Source organism: Piliocolobus tephrosceles, chromosome 17 (assembly GCF_002776525.5).
Source record: "Piliocolobus tephrosceles isolate RC106 chromosome 17, ASM277652v3, whole genome shotgun sequence".
NCBI classification, from domain to species: Eukaryota; Metazoa; Chordata; class Mammalia; order Primates; family Cercopithecidae; genus Piliocolobus; species Piliocolobus tephrosceles.
In genome coordinates, this window is record NC_045450.1 from 1,605,909 (window position 1) to 1,623,384 (window position 17,476).

The 17,476-nt window shown below is 55.8% G+C and overlaps 2 protein-coding genes across 7 annotated transcripts in view; one reads left to right on the forward strand and one right to left on the reverse strand.

The window, feature by feature from the left end:
* Positions 1-355: 355 nt before the first annotated feature.
* The window catches only part of UNKL (unk like zinc finger), a 48,460-nt gene continuing 31,339 nt past the window's right edge, over positions 356-17,476 (forward strand). For 3 of the 6 annotated variants that reach the window (XR_002725707.1, XM_023189271.2, XM_023189272.1), the window contains exons 1-5: positions 356-486; positions 1,050-1,259; positions 12,366-12,542; positions 13,823-13,956; positions 15,938-16,073. Coding sequence is in view for 5 of the 6 variants with exons in the window: in XM_023189271.2 (XP_023045039.1) it covers positions 410-486; positions 1,050-1,259; positions 12,366-12,542; positions 13,823-13,956; positions 15,938-16,073 (734 nt within the window). In the remaining variant the exon portion in view is untranslated. Of the gene's footprint in view, positions 487-1,049; positions 1,260-12,365; positions 12,543-13,822; positions 13,957-15,937; positions 16,074-16,472; positions 16,883-17,476 lie in introns of those variants that run through there. The other 3 variants (XM_023189276.1, XM_023189275.2, XM_023189273.2) reach the window with 3 other exon arrangements.
* LOC111524161 (histone H3.3-like) lies at positions 10,570-11,133 on the reverse strand. Its single transcript, XM_023189280.3, has one exon. The coding sequence runs from the start codon at positions 11,028-11,030 to the stop codon at positions 10,620-10,622; it is 411 nt and encodes a 136-aa protein (XP_023045048.1). The 5' UTR covers positions 11,031-11,133; the 3' UTR covers positions 10,570-10,619.

The window sequence follows — 17,476 nt, forward strand, 5'->3', positions numbered from 1 at the left end:
TTGGCCCTTCCGCCCCGTGCCTGGCTCCCCCTGACATTAGCCTCTTGGTTAGTTTGTGGAAGACCAGCTCTATTGAAATACAACTCTTGTGATTAATTCATGTAAAATACACGGTTATGTTGGGTCATGTCACAGCAGGGGCGACCATCGCGGGTCTCACGCGCGGCCCCGGGCAGGGCCCCCTCCCACCCGCGACCCAAGCCGGGGACCGCAGGGCAGGGCAGGGCGGGGCGCGGGGCTGGGGCGGGGGCGGGGTCTGTGGCCGGGGGCGGGGCTGGGGCTGGGGCGGGGCCGGGGTCTGCGGGCCGGGGGCGGGGCAGCGGGGGGCGTGGCCGCGGGGGGCGCGCGAGGAGATCCGGGGGCGGGGGCGCCGGCGCGGCGCATGCGCGCTGCATTGTTTTGACTGAAAATGCCGTCGGTTTCGAAAGCGGCGGCGGCGGCGCTGAGCGGGTCCCCCCCGCAGACTGAGAAGCCGACCCACTACAGGTCAGCGCCCGTCCGGCCTGCGGCCCCCTGCCCGCGCCCGGTACAGCTCGGAGTCTCCCGCCGGGGCTCGCGCCGCCTCCGCCTCCCCTTCGCCGTCCCGGCGCCCCCTGGCCTCCGCGCCGCGCCTGGTCTGGGGGGGCCACGACCCTCTGCGCTCGGCGGCCTCCGCCTGAGGTCGGAGCGCGGCGCTAGGGTCTGGGACGACACCTGGTTCCGGGGTCCACGCGCCTCTGGGAGGGAGGAACGCCCCGGGGTTGGGGGCTGCGCCTGGGCTCGGGGACCGGGACCCTCTGCTCTGGCTGCTGACCCTGAGGTCACAGCGGGTCGCCCAAGGTCCTGGGTGACGCTTGGGCTTGGGGACCAGGGTCAGCGCCTGGGCTTCGAGGTTGGGTGAGGGTCGTATCTGGAGTCAGGATGGGGGTGGGCGCAGCGCCCGGGACCCGCCGGGAATCTGAGTGCGGGTCGACCCTGGGCTTGGAGCGCCTGAGGCCGGTGGGTCCCGCGGCCCGCGAGTCCCTGGAGGTGCTGCCGGAAGCGAGCTGCGGCGCTGTCTGTGTTTGTAGGTACCTGAAGGAGTTCAGGACGGAGCAGTGCCCCCTGTTTTCACAGCACAAGTGCGCGCAGCACCGGCCGTTCACCTGCTTCCACTGGCACTTCCTCAACCAGCGGCGCCGCAGGCCCCTCCGCAGGCGCGACGGTACCTTCAACTACAGCCCCGACGTGTACTGCTCCAAGTACAACGAAGCCACCGGCGTGTGCCCCGACGGCGACGAGTAAGCGGCCGCGAGGGGGCGCCGCTGCCCGGGGGGAGGTGGGGGCCTCTGCCCAGGGACTTGGCCTGGACCCTCAGCGGACGCCTTGGTGTCCATACCTGGTCTCTGTCGAGGGAGTCGTAATTATATGCTGAAGTTTTCTAGTGACCAGGGATGCTGGGGAGGCGTTGCCTATTCTCAGGCCAGTTCCGGAGGGATTGTATGTGTTTTAGGGGTAACGCTTGTGTGACTCAAACCAATTTTGCTTCACCTCCCACTTTTTTTTGTTTATATGTTTTTTGCATTTTGAAACGGAGTTTCGCTCTTGTTGCCCAGGCTGGAGTGCAATGGCATGATCTCGGTTCACTGCAGCCTCCACCTCCCAGGTTCAAGTGATTCTCCTGCCTCAGCCTCCCGAGTAGCTGGGATTATAGGCATGTGCCACCATGCCCAGGTGATAGAGTTAAATAATTTTATTCTATGTTTAGTAGAGACAGGGTTTCTCCGTGTTGGTTAGGTGGGTTTCGAACTCCCAACCTCAGGTGATCTACCCGCGTCAGCCTCCCAAAGTGCTGGGGTGACGGGCACGAGCCACCGTGCCTGGCCCCACATTTTTTTTTTTTTTTTTTTTTTTGAGACAGGATCTTGCTCTGTCACTGGGGCTGGAGTGCAATGATGGGACATGGCTCACTGCAGCCACCAACTCCTAGGCTCAAGTGATCTTCCCTCCTCAGCCTCCCAAGTAGCTGGGACTGCAGGCTCATGCCATGCCAGCTAATTTTGCATAGTTTTTGTAGGGATGGAGTCTCACTACATTGCCCAGTCTGGTCTTGAACTTCTGGGCTCAAGTGATCCTCCTGCCTCAGCCTCCCAAAGTGCTGGGATTCCAGGTGTGAGCCACTGTGCCTAGCTGTTTCCCACTCTTGATTTGACACAGTTCCTGCATCAGAACCAACCTCTGGCCAAGTGCATTGTTTTTCTGTAGAGATGGGCTTCTTGCTGTAGCCTGGTCTGGTCTCAGTCTCCTGGGCACAGTGATCCTCCCTCCTTGGCCTCCCAAAGTCCTGGGATTCCAGGCATGATCCACTGCGCCTGGCCGGGTTTTGGAGCATTTTGTAGCGGTCGGTTGCTTTCCATGCAGAGAGCTTGTTAGAATATTCACACTGTAGAGTATATCTGGGATGTTTCCTTTCTTGATGTTTACATATTTATTTTAATTTTTAAAAAGATAGTAAAGTTTTTATGTGCAGGCTCATTTATGTAGCATTGAGATTGAGTCTCGCTCTGTCACCCAGGTTGGAGTGCAGTGGCACGATCTTTGCTTACTGCAACCTCTACCTTCCAGGTTCAAGTGACCTGCCTCAGCCTCCTGAATAGCTGGGATTACAGGCACCCACCACCACGCCTGGCTAATTTTTTGTATTTTTAATAGAGATGGGGTTTCGCCATGCTGGCCAGGCTGGTCTCGAACTCCTGACCTCAGGTGATTCTCCCTCCTTGGCCTCTTAAAGCGCTGGGATTACAGGTGTGAGCCACCATGCCTGGCCCTTGTGTAGCACTTTTAAAGTTAAGAAATCACGGTTTTTTTTTTCTTTTCTTTTTTTACAAGTTTCCTAATAGTGTTATGAGCAGATGTCTTTATTTTGAAGTATGTAAAACGGGAAAACAGGGAAAATACAAGTCAGATTGTATATTCACAGACCGGTGGGAGGTGGTGTCAGGTTCTGCTTGCTTCCTGTGGGCTGCTGGCAGAGGGTGGAGGCCGGACAGTGGTCCATTCCTGCTTAGGAGTGAGATGGCGGCAGTTGCAGTCTTGAAGTCTCCATCCTCTGATCTTTTGGAAGGAGCTGATTCTCCAGGGACCTTCCTGTTGGAGGCTGCTTTCAGTGCGGAGACCCGTGTGAAGTCTGTTTTCCTTTATGTTTTCAACAGTGCTTAGCCCAGGGGATAAATTTTTCTAATTTTTTTTTAGGGATGCTAGAAACTTTAAATACTGAAATGTTTTTAATTGCACATTAAATAGCGTTTGTTTTGTTTTTGTTTTGAGACGAAGTCTCTGTCACGCAGGCTGGACTGCAGTGGCGCCATCTCGGCTCACTGCAACCTCCACCTCCCAGGTTCAAGCGATTTTCCTGCCTCAGCCTCCCGAGTAGCTGGGATGACAGGCGTGTGCCACCACGCCCAGCTGATTTTTGTATTTTTAGTAGAGACTGGGTTTCTCCATGTTGGTCAGGCTGGTCTTGAACTTCTGATCTCATGATCTGCCCACTTTGGTCTCCCAAAGTGCTGGGATTACAGGCGTGAGCCATCGCGCCCGGCTGTTTTTGTTTTTTGAGACAGGGTCTTGCTCTGTTCCCAACACGGCTCACTGCAGCTTGAACCTCCAGAGCTCGAACAATCTTCCTGCCTCAGCCTCCTGAGCAGCTGGGGCCACAGGAGTGCTCTGTCACTCCTGGCTAATTTATTATTACTATTTTTTTTGAGACCACGTCTCACTCTGGTTGCCCGGGCTGGAGTGCAGTGGTAGGATCTCAGCCCACTGCAACCTCCACCTCCCAGGTTCAAGCGATTATCCTGCCTTAGCCTCCTGAGTAGCTGGGATTACAGGCATGCACCACCACGCCCGGCTAATTTTGTGTTTTTAGTAGAGACGGGGTTTCTCCATGTTGGTCAAGCTGGTCTTGAATTCCCGACCTCAGGTGATCCGCCTGCCTCAGCCTCCCAAAGTGCTGGGATTATAGGTGTGGGCCACTGCACCTGGACAGGTGATGCTTTTGATGCATAAAGAGAAAGCATCTTTTTCTCTCTCTTTTTTTTTTTTTTGAGACAGGGTCTTGCTCTGTCACCCAGGCTGGAGTGCAGTGGTGCCATCACAACTCACTGCAGCCTCGACCCCCTGGGCTTAAGCAGTCCTCTCACCTTAGCCTGCCAAAGTGCTGGGATTACAGGTGTGCAGCCCTGCACCCGGTGAGAAAGCATCTTTTCATAACTGTTTCTTTTTTTGGAGGTGGAGTCGCCCTCTCACTCTGTCTCCTAGACTGGAGTGCAGTGGCGCAATCTTGGCTCACTGTATCCTTTGCCTCCTGGGTTCAAGCAATTATTCTGCCTCAGCCTACTGAGTAGCTGGGATTGCAGGCGTGTGCCACCATGCCTGGCTAATTTTTGTATTTTTAGTAGAGATGGGTTTCGCCATGTTGGCCAGGCTGGTCTTGAACTCCTGACCTCAGGTGATCTACTAGCCTCGGCCTCCAAAAGTGCTGGGATGACATGCAGGAGCCACCGTGAGCCCCTGCGCCCAGCCTCATAACTGCTTTGGTTCCGGAGTCTGGAAGTCCTGGTGTGGACTCAGCCCCACTGCTAGGCACAGGGTGGTGTCCAGTTCTTACAGGGACGGACAGTGCTATGGTAAGCGCCTGCCTCGAGGTGGTCACTTCAAGCCGTGCTCTAGTAGCCGTTCCATAATGCGATTATTCATTACACAAATATTAGCCTGCTGTCTGAATGGCTTACAGTTTATAATTGAGGGTGGTAAGTGGGGCTAAGATGCCTGTTTGGTGTTTTGGATGCATCCTGGGTATATCCACACATAATAAGGACATTTCCTTATTTTATTTAATATTTTGTTTGTAGCATGTGAATGATTTGCTTCGGTCGGCCCTTTGGGAGGTGTCTGACAGGCTGCCTCCCCTGGGAATCTCCTCCATAATTACCCTTCGTTCCACAGGAGCGGGACTTTCTTATCACTGCACACAGGGGATAGCGAGTTTGTCCCACTGAAGTGCCCGCTCTGGTTCTCACTGAGGGTTGCCTCGGAATTTGTAAATAGATGAACGTTCAGAATAAGGACAGGACCTTCCTTTTCTTTCTTTGTTTTTTTTTTTTTTTTTTATTTGAGATGGAGTCTCGCTCTGTCGCCCAGGCTGGAGTGCAGTGATGCGATCTCGGCTCACTGCAAGCTCCGCCTCCCAGGCTCACGCCATTCTCCTGCCTCAGCCTCCCGGGTAGCTGGGACTACAGGCGCCGCCACCAGCCAGGGCCTTCCTTTTCTTTAGTTCATTGGTTTTTGAAATTTCTATTTTGGCCGGGCACGGTGGCTCACGCCTGTAATCCCAGCACTTTGGGTGGCTGAGGCTGGTGGATCACGAGGTCAGATCGAGACCATCCTGGCTAACACGGTGAAACCCTGTCTCCACTAAAAATACAAAAAATTAGCCGGGCGTGGTGGCGGGCGCCTGTAGTCCCAGCTACTCAGGAGGTTAAGGCAGGAGAATGGCGTGAACCTGGGAGGCGGAGCTTGCAGTGAGCCGAGATCGCGCCACTTCACTCCAGCCTGGGCGACAGAGCGAGATTCCGTCTCAAAAAAAAAAAGAAATTTCTATTTTGGGTGTTGATACTACCAACCTGTTGTTTTACACATAAATGCGTATCAGAGAGCAGAGACCCTTAACCCGTGTCAGGCGTGGCTCTAGGATCTGGCTGGAGGCGCTGGGGCTGAGCTGTGGGGCAGAGCAGGACTGGGACCCCAGGAGGGCCCCCGCTGCTGGCGCCTCCTTTCCTGGGCAGGCTGGCACCTCGCTGCACCCCTGCCTGCTCAGTTGCTGCCTCAGTGTCAGCCCCTCCTGGGCTCAGCCTCACTGGCACCAGCTCCTGCGGGCGCCTCTGCCGTCACCACCCCCTCCGTGGAGGGTGACCTCTTCCAGCCTGTGTGTCATCCCTTCTCTCCTCCTCCCATGGTCCCCCAGGTCACTTCTCGGCGTCCTCCCCTGTTCTCTGTGGGCACCCCCTCCGGTGCCTGCCCCCGTGGGTGCCCCCACTGTGCGACCTTTCCTAGGTGGGTGGCCGCCCCTTTTTGCACCCCAAGCGGTGCCGGTTCTGTGGGCATCGTGCAGATCTCGAGCTCCGACCCGCCCGGCTCGGGAAAGGTCCTTTGTTCTGCGGGACACGCCCCTCCCCTGCGCCCCCGCAATTGGCTGCCCCGGGTCACGTGTGGAGCCCCGCCCCCGTGGGAACTGTCCTGGACGTGGGGGCGGGGCAGTTCCCGTGGGGGCGGGGCCTTGAGACTCCGGGGCTGTCGCTGAGGGGCGGGGCGCTTGCTTTTCTGTTTAAACAGATTGTAGTAAAGAAATAGAAAAGACGCCCCGCGGAACCCCGGGCCTCTCCAGGGTCCGTCTTTTTTGTTTGTTTTTTTTTTGAACCAGGGTCTGGCTCTGTGGTCTGGCTCTGTCTCCCCAGCTGGAGTGCAGCGGGCTCAGCTGATCCTCCCACCTCAGCTTACGGAGTACCGGGGACCACAAGTGCGCCACCACCCCCAGCTAAATTTTTTTTTTCTTGTAATTTAAAAGAGATGGAGTTTTGCTGTGTTGCACAGGCTGGTCTGCAACTCCTGGACTCAAGAGATCCACCTTCCTCGGCCTCCCAGAGTCCTGGGATTATAGGCGTGAGGCACCATGCCCAGCCTCTAGGCCCATTTTCATTGGGGAAAAAAAAATCCACGTGGCCTGCAGCTGTGTAGCCACAGAACCAGTGGCCATCTGCCAGCCCACCCCTACCCAGAAGAGCGCCCCTGCACTGTGGCCCTGCAGCCACCCTGCAGGAAAAAACGGGCTCACCCATTCCTGTGGTGCAACTTTTCCAGGTTGACACACAGGTTTGTTGTCTTTTTTTTTTTTTTTTTTTTTTTGACAGGGCCTCACTCTGTCGCCCAGGCTGGATCTTGGCTCACTGCAACCTCAACCTCTTGAGCTCAAGTGATCCTCCCACCTCAGACTCCAGAGTAGCTGGGACCATAGGCGCACACCACCACACCCAGCAGAATTTTTGTGTTTTTTATAGGGATGGGGTCTTACTGGTTTCGAACTTCTGGGCTCAAGTAACCCAGCCACCTCTCCTTCCAAAGTGCTGGGATTACAGGAATGAGCCACTGCACCTGGACTGTGTCTTCTTTCCAGAGCTCTGTTTGGCAGTGTCACCTGGCAGACCTGACACTTCCCGCTTGTCCTGTGGGACCTCCCCAGGCCCCTGTTCTCTGGCAGGTGCAGAACTCCTGTGTGGATGGGTCCAGGGTGTGCCTAGCTGGGTCTCCACTGTGCATTCTGTGAGGAACTGGTGGGAGGAGAAACTTTTCCAAGTATCTATTTCTTTTTTTTTTTTTTTTTTGAGATGGAATCTCGCCCTGTCGCCCAGGCTGGAGTGCAGTGCTGCAATCCCAGCTCACTGCAAGCTCCGTTTCCCAGGTTCACACCATTCTCCTGCCTCCGCCTCTGGAGTGGCTGGGACTACAGGTGCCTGCCACCATGCCCAGCTAATTTTTTGTATTTTTAGTAGATGGAGTTTCACCGTGTTAGCCAGGATGGTCTCGGTCTCCTGACTTCATGATCCGCCCGCCTCGGCCTCCCAAAGTGCTGGGATTACAGGTGTGAGCCACTGTGCCCAGCTAGCTAACTTTTTTTTTTTTGTATTTTCAGTAGAGATGGTGTTTCCCCATGTTGGCCAGGCTGATCTTTAACTCCTGACCTCAGGTGGTCCACCCGCCTCAGCCTTCCAAAGTGCTGGGATGACAGGTGTGAGCCCCTGTGCCCGGCCAGGAGTCTGATTTGTTAAAAGATCCAATTGAAATATTTAATTTTAAAATGTTGAATGCTTTAGGACCTAAGGCGTAGGTGAAAGATTTACTCACTTCAGGGTGTGTAGGCTGTTGCTGTTTAAACTGATCTCATGAGCTTGGGCTTTGGGAGCGAGAAGAAAGCCTGGGGCCGGCCTGGGGCATGAGAGCAGTTTTGAAAACTCAGAGGCATCCGGGCACGGTGGCTCATATCTGCATCGCAATACTTTAGGAGGCCTAGGCAAGCGGATCGCTTGAGCCCAGGAGTTTGGGACTGGCATGGGAAACAGAGCAAGATTCTGTCTCTACAAAAAATTAGGCTGGGCCTGGTGGTTCACACCTGTAACCCCAGCACTTTGGGATGCTGAGGCAGGCGGATCACCTGAGGTCAGGAGTTCAAGACCAGCCTGATCAACGTGGTGAGACACCATCTCTACTAAATATACGAAAATTAGCTGGGCATGGTGGCAGGTGCCTGTAATCCCAGCTACTTGGGAGGCTGAGGCAGGAGGATCACTTAAACCCAGGAGGCGGAGGTTGCAGTGAGCTAAGATTGCGCCACTGCATTCTGGCCTGGGTGACAGACTCTTGTCTAAAAATAAAAAACCCGCCGGGCACAGTGGCTCACGCCTGTAATCCCAGCACTTTGGGAGGCCGAGGCGGGCGGATCACGAGGTCAGGAGATCAAGACCATCCTAGCTAACACGGTGAAACCCCATCTCTACTATAAATACAAAAAGATTAGCCAGGTGTGCTGGTGGGCGCCTGTAGTCCCAGCTACTTAGGCTGAGGCAGGAGAATGGCTTGAACCTGGGAGGCGGAGCTTGCAGTGAGCCGAGATCACGCCACTGCACTCCACAGCCTGGGCGACAGAGCCAGACCCCGTCTAAACAAAACAAAACGAAACGAAACAAAAACCAATATAGCCAGGCATGGGGGTGCGCCTGTTCCTCCCATTCCCCCGAGCTGTTTCTGTGCTGTGCTTTGGGCCCCCCTCAGCTGGAAGGGAGTCATGTACACTGCCTGTCCCCTAAGGCCGGTGGTTCTCGCACGTTCCCTGGGAACTAGCCGGCAGTGCAGATCCATGGGCCTCGTCCTGCCAGCTGGGGGGACCACGTGGGCTACAGGCCTCCCAGGTGATTTTTATGCACGTGGCTCGCAGTCTGGAGAATGTGTTAAGGGGGTCTGGTGGACCCTCCCTGGGTTCAGGTAAGAGCTGCGGGAGGGAAGGGCAGCTTCTCGCACTCCGGGATGTGGCTGCCTCCTATCCTCTGGTCTCGGTGGGTCCAGGGCATTGAAGCGTGAGGCAGAGCGGTTCCTGTGCACTGGGTGTTGTCTGGTGGCTCTGCTCACTGATTGTCTCGGATGAGTTTGAGAACCATGTGTGTCACCCGACCCCTGGGGCTCCTGCGTCGCCTCCTTGGGCATCCATGAGCTTTCTCTTAGGTAGTCCCTCTCACTCCTAGGTGTCCGTAAGAGTAAGGCATTTTCCTAAAACTTTTTCCAGTTTTTCTTTTTTTTGAGACAGAGTTTTGCTCTTGTCGCCCAGGTTGGAGTACAGTGGCGCGATCTCAGCTGACTGCGACCCCTGCCTCCGGGGTGCTAGTGATTCTCTGCCTCAGCCTCTCGAGTAGCTGGGATTACAGGGACCTGCTGTCATGCCAGGCTAATTTTGTATTTTTAGTAGAGATGGTTTCACCATCCTGGCGAGGCTGGTCTTGAACTCCTGACCTCGTGATCCACCCGCCTCGTCTTCCCAAAGTGCTGGGATTACAGGCGTGAGCCACTGTACCCAGCTGGCTGGCTGGCTGCCTGCCTTCCTTCCTTCCTTTCTCCCTCCCCACCCCTCTCCCCCCCCCTTCCTTCCTCTCCTTTTTTTTTTTTTTTTTTTTTTTTGTGAGACAGGGTCTTGCTCTGTTGCCCATGCTGAAGTGCGGTGGCACAATCACGACTCAGTGCAGCCTCGGCCTTTTGGGCTTAAGCTATGTGCCCTCCTCAGCCTCCCAAGTCGCTGACACCACAGGTACCCATCGCCACGCTGGGCTAATTTTTAAATTTTTTGTAGAGATAGGGACTCACCATATTGCCCAGGCTAGTCTTGAACCCCTAGCCTCAAGCAATCCTCCTATCTCTGTCTCCCCAAGTGCTGAGGTTACAGATGTCAGCCAGTGTGCCAGCCTTTCCAAGGCTGAAAAATACCCCGTTGTGTGGACGGAGGCCCGCGTTTGCCCCACTGTGTGGACGGAGGCCCGCGTTTGCCCCATTGTGTGGACAGAAGCCCACGCTTTCCTTACTGGCTCCATCGGCGCCCACTTCAGTGGTTTCCCCCTCTTGGCTCTTGAAACTGACGCTGCTGTGAACATGGGTGTGCAGGTGTCTCCTGAAGACCCTGCCTTTGGGTTTTTTGGATGTGTACTTAGGAGCAGGATCGCTGGGTACCAGGGTAGCGTTCTTTTTTTTTTTTTTTCCGGAAAAATTTAACAGGTTTATTTATAATTATTATAAAGTTGAACCGCTGAAACTTGTTCACTGAAACATTTTAACTTGCATTAATGCTTTACACCTCTGCATTTATATTAAAAATTCACACACAAATGAAAATGGAAAAACTGCCAATACCTGATTTCTGTCACCTATTTTTCCACTCGCAATCATATACGTAGGTACCTTTTGACCCCATGGGAAAAAAATATCTAACGTTCAGAACTACCAATAACAGGAAGAAGAGAATTTTTTTTTTTTTTTTTTGAGAATGAAATGTTTCCCATCATAGTGGATTCTTAAGCACGTTCTCCACGTATGCGGCGTGCTAGCTGGATGTCTTTTGGCATAATTGTTACACGTTTGGCATGGATAGCACACAGGTTGGTGTCTTCAAAAAGGCCAACCAGATAGGCCTCACTTGCCTCCTGCAAAGCACCGATAGCTGCACTCTGGAAGCGCAGATCTGTTTTAAAGTCTTGAGCAATTTCTCGCACCAGACGCTGGAAGGGAAGTTTGCGAATCAGAAGTTCAGTGGACTTCTGATAACGTCTAATTTCACGGAGCGCCACAGTACCAGGCCTGTAGCGATGAGGTTTCTTCACCCCTCCACTAGAGGGCGCACTCTTGTGAGAGGCTTTTGTAGCCAGTTGCTTCCTGGGTGCTTTACCACCGGTCGATTTGCGGGCAGTCTGCTTTGTACGAGCCATGGTACAGAGACCTCCTTAGTTACCCCCCTTCTCCTTCGGCTGGAGCTCGGCGAGCGAAAGGCGGCGCTGGCGTTAGAGAGCGACGGCGGCGCGGCGGCGGCTGCGAACACCAGGGTAGCGTTCTAATTTGACTTTTGCTTGGCTGGCTCCTGGGGACCCTGAGAGCCAGCCGGGCACCCCTTCTTCTGCCTCTATCCCCCTCAGCTTTCAGTGTCTGGCACATCACAGGTGCCCAGTGGAGCCTGGGTTGGGCTCTCTGAACTCTGGGTCTCTATTTCCTGACCTTACAGGATGGGGCTAGACCTGGTGTTGCTGAATCGCTCTTGGTCGCCAGCCATCCCTGGCCGGAGCTCCTAGTGTCCAGGCTGCAGCCCCGTGCACAGCGAGGTGGGCGGGGCCCTCACAGAGCTCCCCAGCCGGAGCTGGAGGTGAAGGTTTGAGTCCTTACATTTGGGGACCTGCAGTGACGGCCCCTGTCATCCTCTGCCTTGGCCCTCAGGCCGCTCAGGGTGATTCTGTGACCAGCCAGGGCTCGGCACCATTGATGGCTCAGGGTCCTCTGTGTGTCCCCTTGCGTCCTTCTGGAGTGACCTACCTGGAGGCGCCCAGGAATGCCGGGGCGGTTTGTGTCTTCTGCTTGTCTCCGTTGCTGCTGCCTGTCTATGACTTGAGCCTTGCCTGCTGCTTCCCCTCCCCACTGCGCCCCATCCTGCTCCAGGAGCCGCCTGTGACTCCCCAGGAGCATGGCTCTGGGCCTGCAGGTGGCCCATGGGATGGTGACGCTGCCTCACCTGTGCTCCCCACCGTGCCATCTGCCTCCTCTTCTGCCCATGCCCCTCGTTTCCCCCAGCCGCGTCCAGGGCCCTGTGCTTTTCCCCTCCCCTACCTCCCTCCTGGGGTCCCTGAAAGCAGCAGGACACTGGGCAGGAGGGGCCCCCACTTTGTGACAGTGACTGGTCAGGAAGGTGTTGCAGCCTGTGTGCAGGGTGGGAACTCTCATTGCTACACAGGTTTAAAAGTGTATGTGAACATTAGGAAGGATGAGCTTTGTGGAAATTCAGCGTTGCGTTTCCTGCTGTGTTTGGCTCACTGGGGGTTGGCGTTGGTCTGTGTTTGACTGGTTGGGGGTTTGCGGTGGTCTGTGTACCTGAGCAGTTCCACTTTTGGGGACAGATGCTGTGTTCAGTGTGTCCGTCCTGATCAGAACAGGAATCTGGGAGAAGGGAAGGGAATTCACTGCTCGCCATGTGCTGATGGGGTGTGGACTCAGGGAGCTTAGTGGGGCTGCCTCTGGGTCCGTGAGAACCAGGCGTTACGTGCCCCTCTGCTCCCCAGGTGTCCCTACCTGCACCGGACAACAGGGGACACGGAACGCAAATACCACCTGCGTTACTACAAGACGGGAACCTGCATCCACGAGACGGACGCGCGTGGCCACTGCGTGAAGAACGGGCTGCACTGTGCCTTCGCGCACGGCCCCCTGGACCTGCGACCGCCCGTGTGTGACGTCAGGTGAGTGAGCATCCACGAGCGGGCACTCAGCCAGTGGCTTGCCTGCCTGCTGCTGCAGGCTCTGCTGGCCCAAATCTCTCTCTTTCAGAATTTGTTTCTGAGTCTGGATTTTTTTTTTTTTTTTTTTGAGATGGAGTCTCGTTCTGTTGCCCAGGCTGGAGCGCAGTGGCGCAATCTCAGCTCACTGCAAGCTCCACCTCCTGGGTTCCCGCCATTCTCCTGCCTCCACCTCCCGAGTAGCTGGGACTACAGGCACCCACCACCACGCCCAGCTAATTTTTTTTTTTTTGTATGTTTAGTAGAGACGGAGTTTCACCATGTTAGGATGATCTTGATCTCTTGACCTCGTGATCTGCCTGCCTTGGCCTCCCAAAGTGCTGGGATTACAGGCGTGAGCTACCAGGCCCAGCCTCTGCATGTTACTTCTTTCTTTTTTCTTTTCTTTTTTTGTTTTGCGGAATGGTATCTGGCTGTGTCACTCAGGCTGGAGTGTAGTGGTACGATCTCGGCTCACTGCAATCTCCGCCTCCCGGGTTCACACCATTCTCCTGCCTCAGCCTCCCGAGTAGCTGGGACTACAGGCGCCGCCACCACACCTGGGGTTTTTTTTGTATTTTTGGTAGATACGGGGTTTCACCATGTTAGCCAGGATGGTCTGGATTTCCTGACCTCCTGATCCACCTGCCTCGGCCTCCCAAAGTGCTGGGATTACAGGCGTGAGCCACTGCACCCAGCCTGGATGTTATTTCTAATGAGACAATCCCTCACTTCTCACTGGGTGTTCCTTCTCTGGGTCCGGTGGGCAGCTCAGTGGGGTTGAGGCTGTGAGGCACTACTTTCCAGGAGAACGAACTCAGCACAGTCTGGGGCTGCAGGAAAGCAAATCCTGCCCAAAGAAGACTCCGCTCTTACGTGGGTGGGGCCGAGTATAGTGGCTCATACATGTAATCCCAGTGCTCTGGGAGGCCAAGGTGGGAGGATTGCTTGAGCCCGGGGGGTGGAGGCTGCAGTGAGCGGTGGTTGCGTCACCGCTCTCCAGCCTGGGGGCAGGGCCAGACCCTGTCTCAGATAAAACAAAGCAAACAAAGTGAAGTGGTTGGGATTTGGATGAGGACTGTGGGCCAGGACAGGGGAGCGCCTACACACTGAGACTCCATCCTGAACCTTCAGCCGCAGCCTCTCTGTGCAGTGGTGGGAGGGGAGCGTGCCCTGCAGTGACCTCGTCTCAGCTTTGGAGGCTTGGGACGCAGAGCCGTGACCACTGTGTCCTCGGCTTGCAGGGAGCTGCAGGCCCAGGAAGCCTTGCAGAACGGCCAGCTGGGCAGCGGGGAAGGGGTCCCGGATCTGCAGCCTGGGGTCTTGGCCAGCCAGGCCATGATTGAGAAGATCCTGAGCGAGGACCCCCGGTGGCAAGGTAACTCCGCGGCCGCAGCTGAGGGCGGTTGGGGGGGGCGAGCGCAGCGCAAGAACAGCTTGGGCCACTCGGTTCTCCATGCTTTTCAGTTTATGTGCAAGCTGATCAGACGGGGAAACTGAGGCTCACGGAGTTCAATACCAAACCCTTCCCCACAGGGGGTGGGTGCTGAGTGGGATTTGGGCCCAGGTGCCTTCCCCACACCTGCTCTGAATCTCTGTGGCAACTGGCATCTCCGTGGGGTCAGCTATTGACCAAGTGGCCGAGGGGGCAGTAGCACAGCTCCCCCGGAACTTGTGGGGCGTCGTGTCCCAGAGCCGGGGCACCCTCCAGGCACCCACCCAGGATGCCCAGCAGAGCCCCCAGCCCTGCGCCTCTCTGGGGTGGTGCTCTAGACAGCAGCTTTCAAATCCCTGGACTTGGCTGGAAATGCATGGACCAGGGGGCTGTCCCTCGGGGCTGGGGGACGTGCATTCCTGGCTGGCACATAGACGAGGTTATACGCAGGGGAGAGTTTCATTTGCAAAAAAATGTAGTAAGGCCGGGGGCACTGGCTCATGCCTGTAATCTCATCATCACTTTGGGAGGCTGAGGTGGGTGGATCACTTGAGGTCAGGAGTTCGAGACCAGCCTGGCCAACATGGTGAAACCCCATCTCTACTAAAAATACAAAAAATCAGCCAGTTGTGGTGGTGGGCGCCTGTAATCTCAGCTACTTGGGAGGTTGAGGCTGGAGAATCTCTTGAACCCGGGAGGTGAAGGTTGCAGTGAGCCAGGATCACACCACTGGATTCTAGCGTGGGCGACAGAGACTCCGTCTCAAAAAAAAAAAAGTGGTAAAATGCACATAACATAAAATGCACCATTTTTAAGTGTACAGTTCAGTGGCATTTAGCACATTTGCAGTGCTGTGCAGCCGCCACCTCTCTCTAGTTCCAGAACATTCCATCCCTGCAAAAGGAACCCCCCTGCTTATGAGCACTTCCTCCGCATCCCCTCACTGGCCCATGTACCCACTGGCCTGCATCCCAGCTCTATGAATTTGCCTATTCTGGACACTTCGTGTGGCAGCAATTTTTTTTTTTTTTTAGACGGACTCTCTCTCTGCTGCCCAGGCTGGAGTGCAGTGGCGCGATCTCTGCTCACTGCAAGCTCTACCTCCCAGGTTCACGCCATTCTCCTGCCTCAGCCTCCTGAGTAGCTGGGATTACAGGCAGGCACCACCACCCTGCCCAGCTAATTTTTTATTTTTAGTAGAGACCGGGTTTCACCGTGTTGGCCAGGCCGCTCTTGAACTCCTGACCTTGTGATCCACCTACCTCGGCCTCCCAAAGTGCTGGGATTATAGGCGTGAGCCACTGAGCCTGGCCCAGTGAATGACTTCTAAAACTAGGCTTTATTTTTTAGAGCAGTTTTCGGTTCACAGCAAAACTGAGTAGAAAAATAGATTTCCCAAACGCCCCCTGCCCCCTCAGCCTCTCCTGCCATGAACCTCCTGCACTGCAAGGTACGCTTGTTACCAGCAGTGAACCCACACTGAGGTGTGCTTGTCACCCAGAGGCTGTGGTGTGCATGAGGCTCAACGTGCAGCATTTCAGGGTGTGCGTTTCTTTGTTTTTTAGCATACTCACAAAGCTGTGCAACTATTTCCTTTATCTAGTTGGAGAACGTCTTTATCCCCCAGCAAGGAAGCTGCATACCCACAGCAGGACTCCCTCTCACCCCGGTGGTCTCGGCTCCACGCCGTCTCTGTGGGTTCCCTAGTTCTGGGCGTTTGTTTTCACATAAACAGAATCACACCACGTGGCCTTTGGGCCCGGCTTCCCTCATGGAGCCTGAGTCTTTGGCGTGTGTCTGCACTCCCCGAGTGCTCCTGCAGCTCCTTCCGTTGGGGGATAGCCGCGTCCTCCCACCTTTGGTCTCCTGTGCCCAGCGTTGCCTCTAGTCATGCTGCTCAGGCACCGTGTGGCCCATTTTTCAGATGCCAACTTCGTGCTGGGCAGCTACAAGACAGAGCAGTGCCCGAAGCCACCACGCCTGTGTCGCCAGGGCTATGCGTGCCCGCACTACCACAACAGCCGGGACAGGCGGCGCAACCCCCGGCGGTTCCAGTACAGGTGAGCCTGCGGGACCGTGCTCAGAGGACGCCCGTCCTGGCCCGTGGCCCGCACTGCCCACCCTGGGATTCTCATGGGAGGGCTGCCCTTGTGGCAGCATCATCCCTGGGAGGGGAGGGCATCTCCAAGCACAGTGGCTGTGGGAGGCGCCATGGAGGCCCACGTGTCTGTCCCGGGGACGGGCCTTCCCACCCATGCTCGGTGGCTCCCACGCAGTCCCCTACCGGGGTCCCTCTGCCAGGCAAGGGGATGGAGCACTGCAGGAGGGACCCCCGTGTGCCCCACCTGGGCCTCTGGTCGCAGCCGCGCTCTCCGGGCCGTGGGCCGCGTGCTGTCTCCTCGCCTGAGCCCCAGGCACTCTGACGTTGTAGTCACCTGGGATCGACCTCGTCTTCACAGCTGGCAGCTGGGACACCGGGTCCTTAGGCTGAGTCCCACAGCCAACAACCCAAGGGTCGCCCTGCCCAGGGTGCACAAAGGACCTTCCTCCACTGCCTGAGCCCCAACTGTCCCTGGGTCTGGCCCGCGGGTTTGGCGCCTTGCAGCCTGCTTGCCTCTGAAGCCCCTTTCTCCTCCTTGCCCCAGCCCGGCCTTCTGGTTGTGCCTGGCCTGGCCTGGCCTGGCTGCCATCTGCAGTTTGCACCTGAGATGGGGGTAGGGGGGTACAGACCCCACAGGGTGTCTGGATGACTGGACCATGGCCTTGGCCTCCCTGAGGCCCTGTCTGTGTCCAGCTCTTCCTTTGAGCAGAGAGCCACCCTCTCCTCTTCTGAATGACCTGGTGCTGCCTCGTGCCCTGGAGAGTGCCTATGCCCCCATGGGAAGGATGCCCTGGAGGGCGCCTGTGCCCCTATGGGAAGGACCCCCCTCTTTTTTGTGCCACATTCCGTCTCCCTCTGAGCAGCATCCAGGTTGAGGGACCTGAATGACTGTAGAACAAACCACAAATTAGTCTCTAGGTTTTTGTCATCGCCCGTCATGGAAAGAAAAGAAAAATTCTTTTCTTCAGCAGGCATTTATGTTTTCCATAAATCCAAGCCAGTTACAATAAAGCTGCTAGAAATTCCACGAAGAGTAGAGGATTTTGATTTTTTATGAGACAGTGTCTCTGTTGCCCAGGCTGGAGTGCAGTGGTGCATTTCAGCTCACTGCAGTAGGATCATAGGTAATTGGAAATTGGTGAGGATTTTTAAATTGTGGGATCAAAACTCTCACTTGCATTTTATAGAAGGTTGACGAGACAGCCCCGTGCTGTCCGGGTGCCCGGCCTCACTGCCCCCAGGAAGTTCGGCTGCATCTCCCCTGCGTTCTCCATGTCCGTGAGGGTGGCTCTGACTCACACTCAAGTTAAATTCCATGAAGAACAGCCCCGGGGCTCCTGACCCCATCCTGGCACTGGCCGG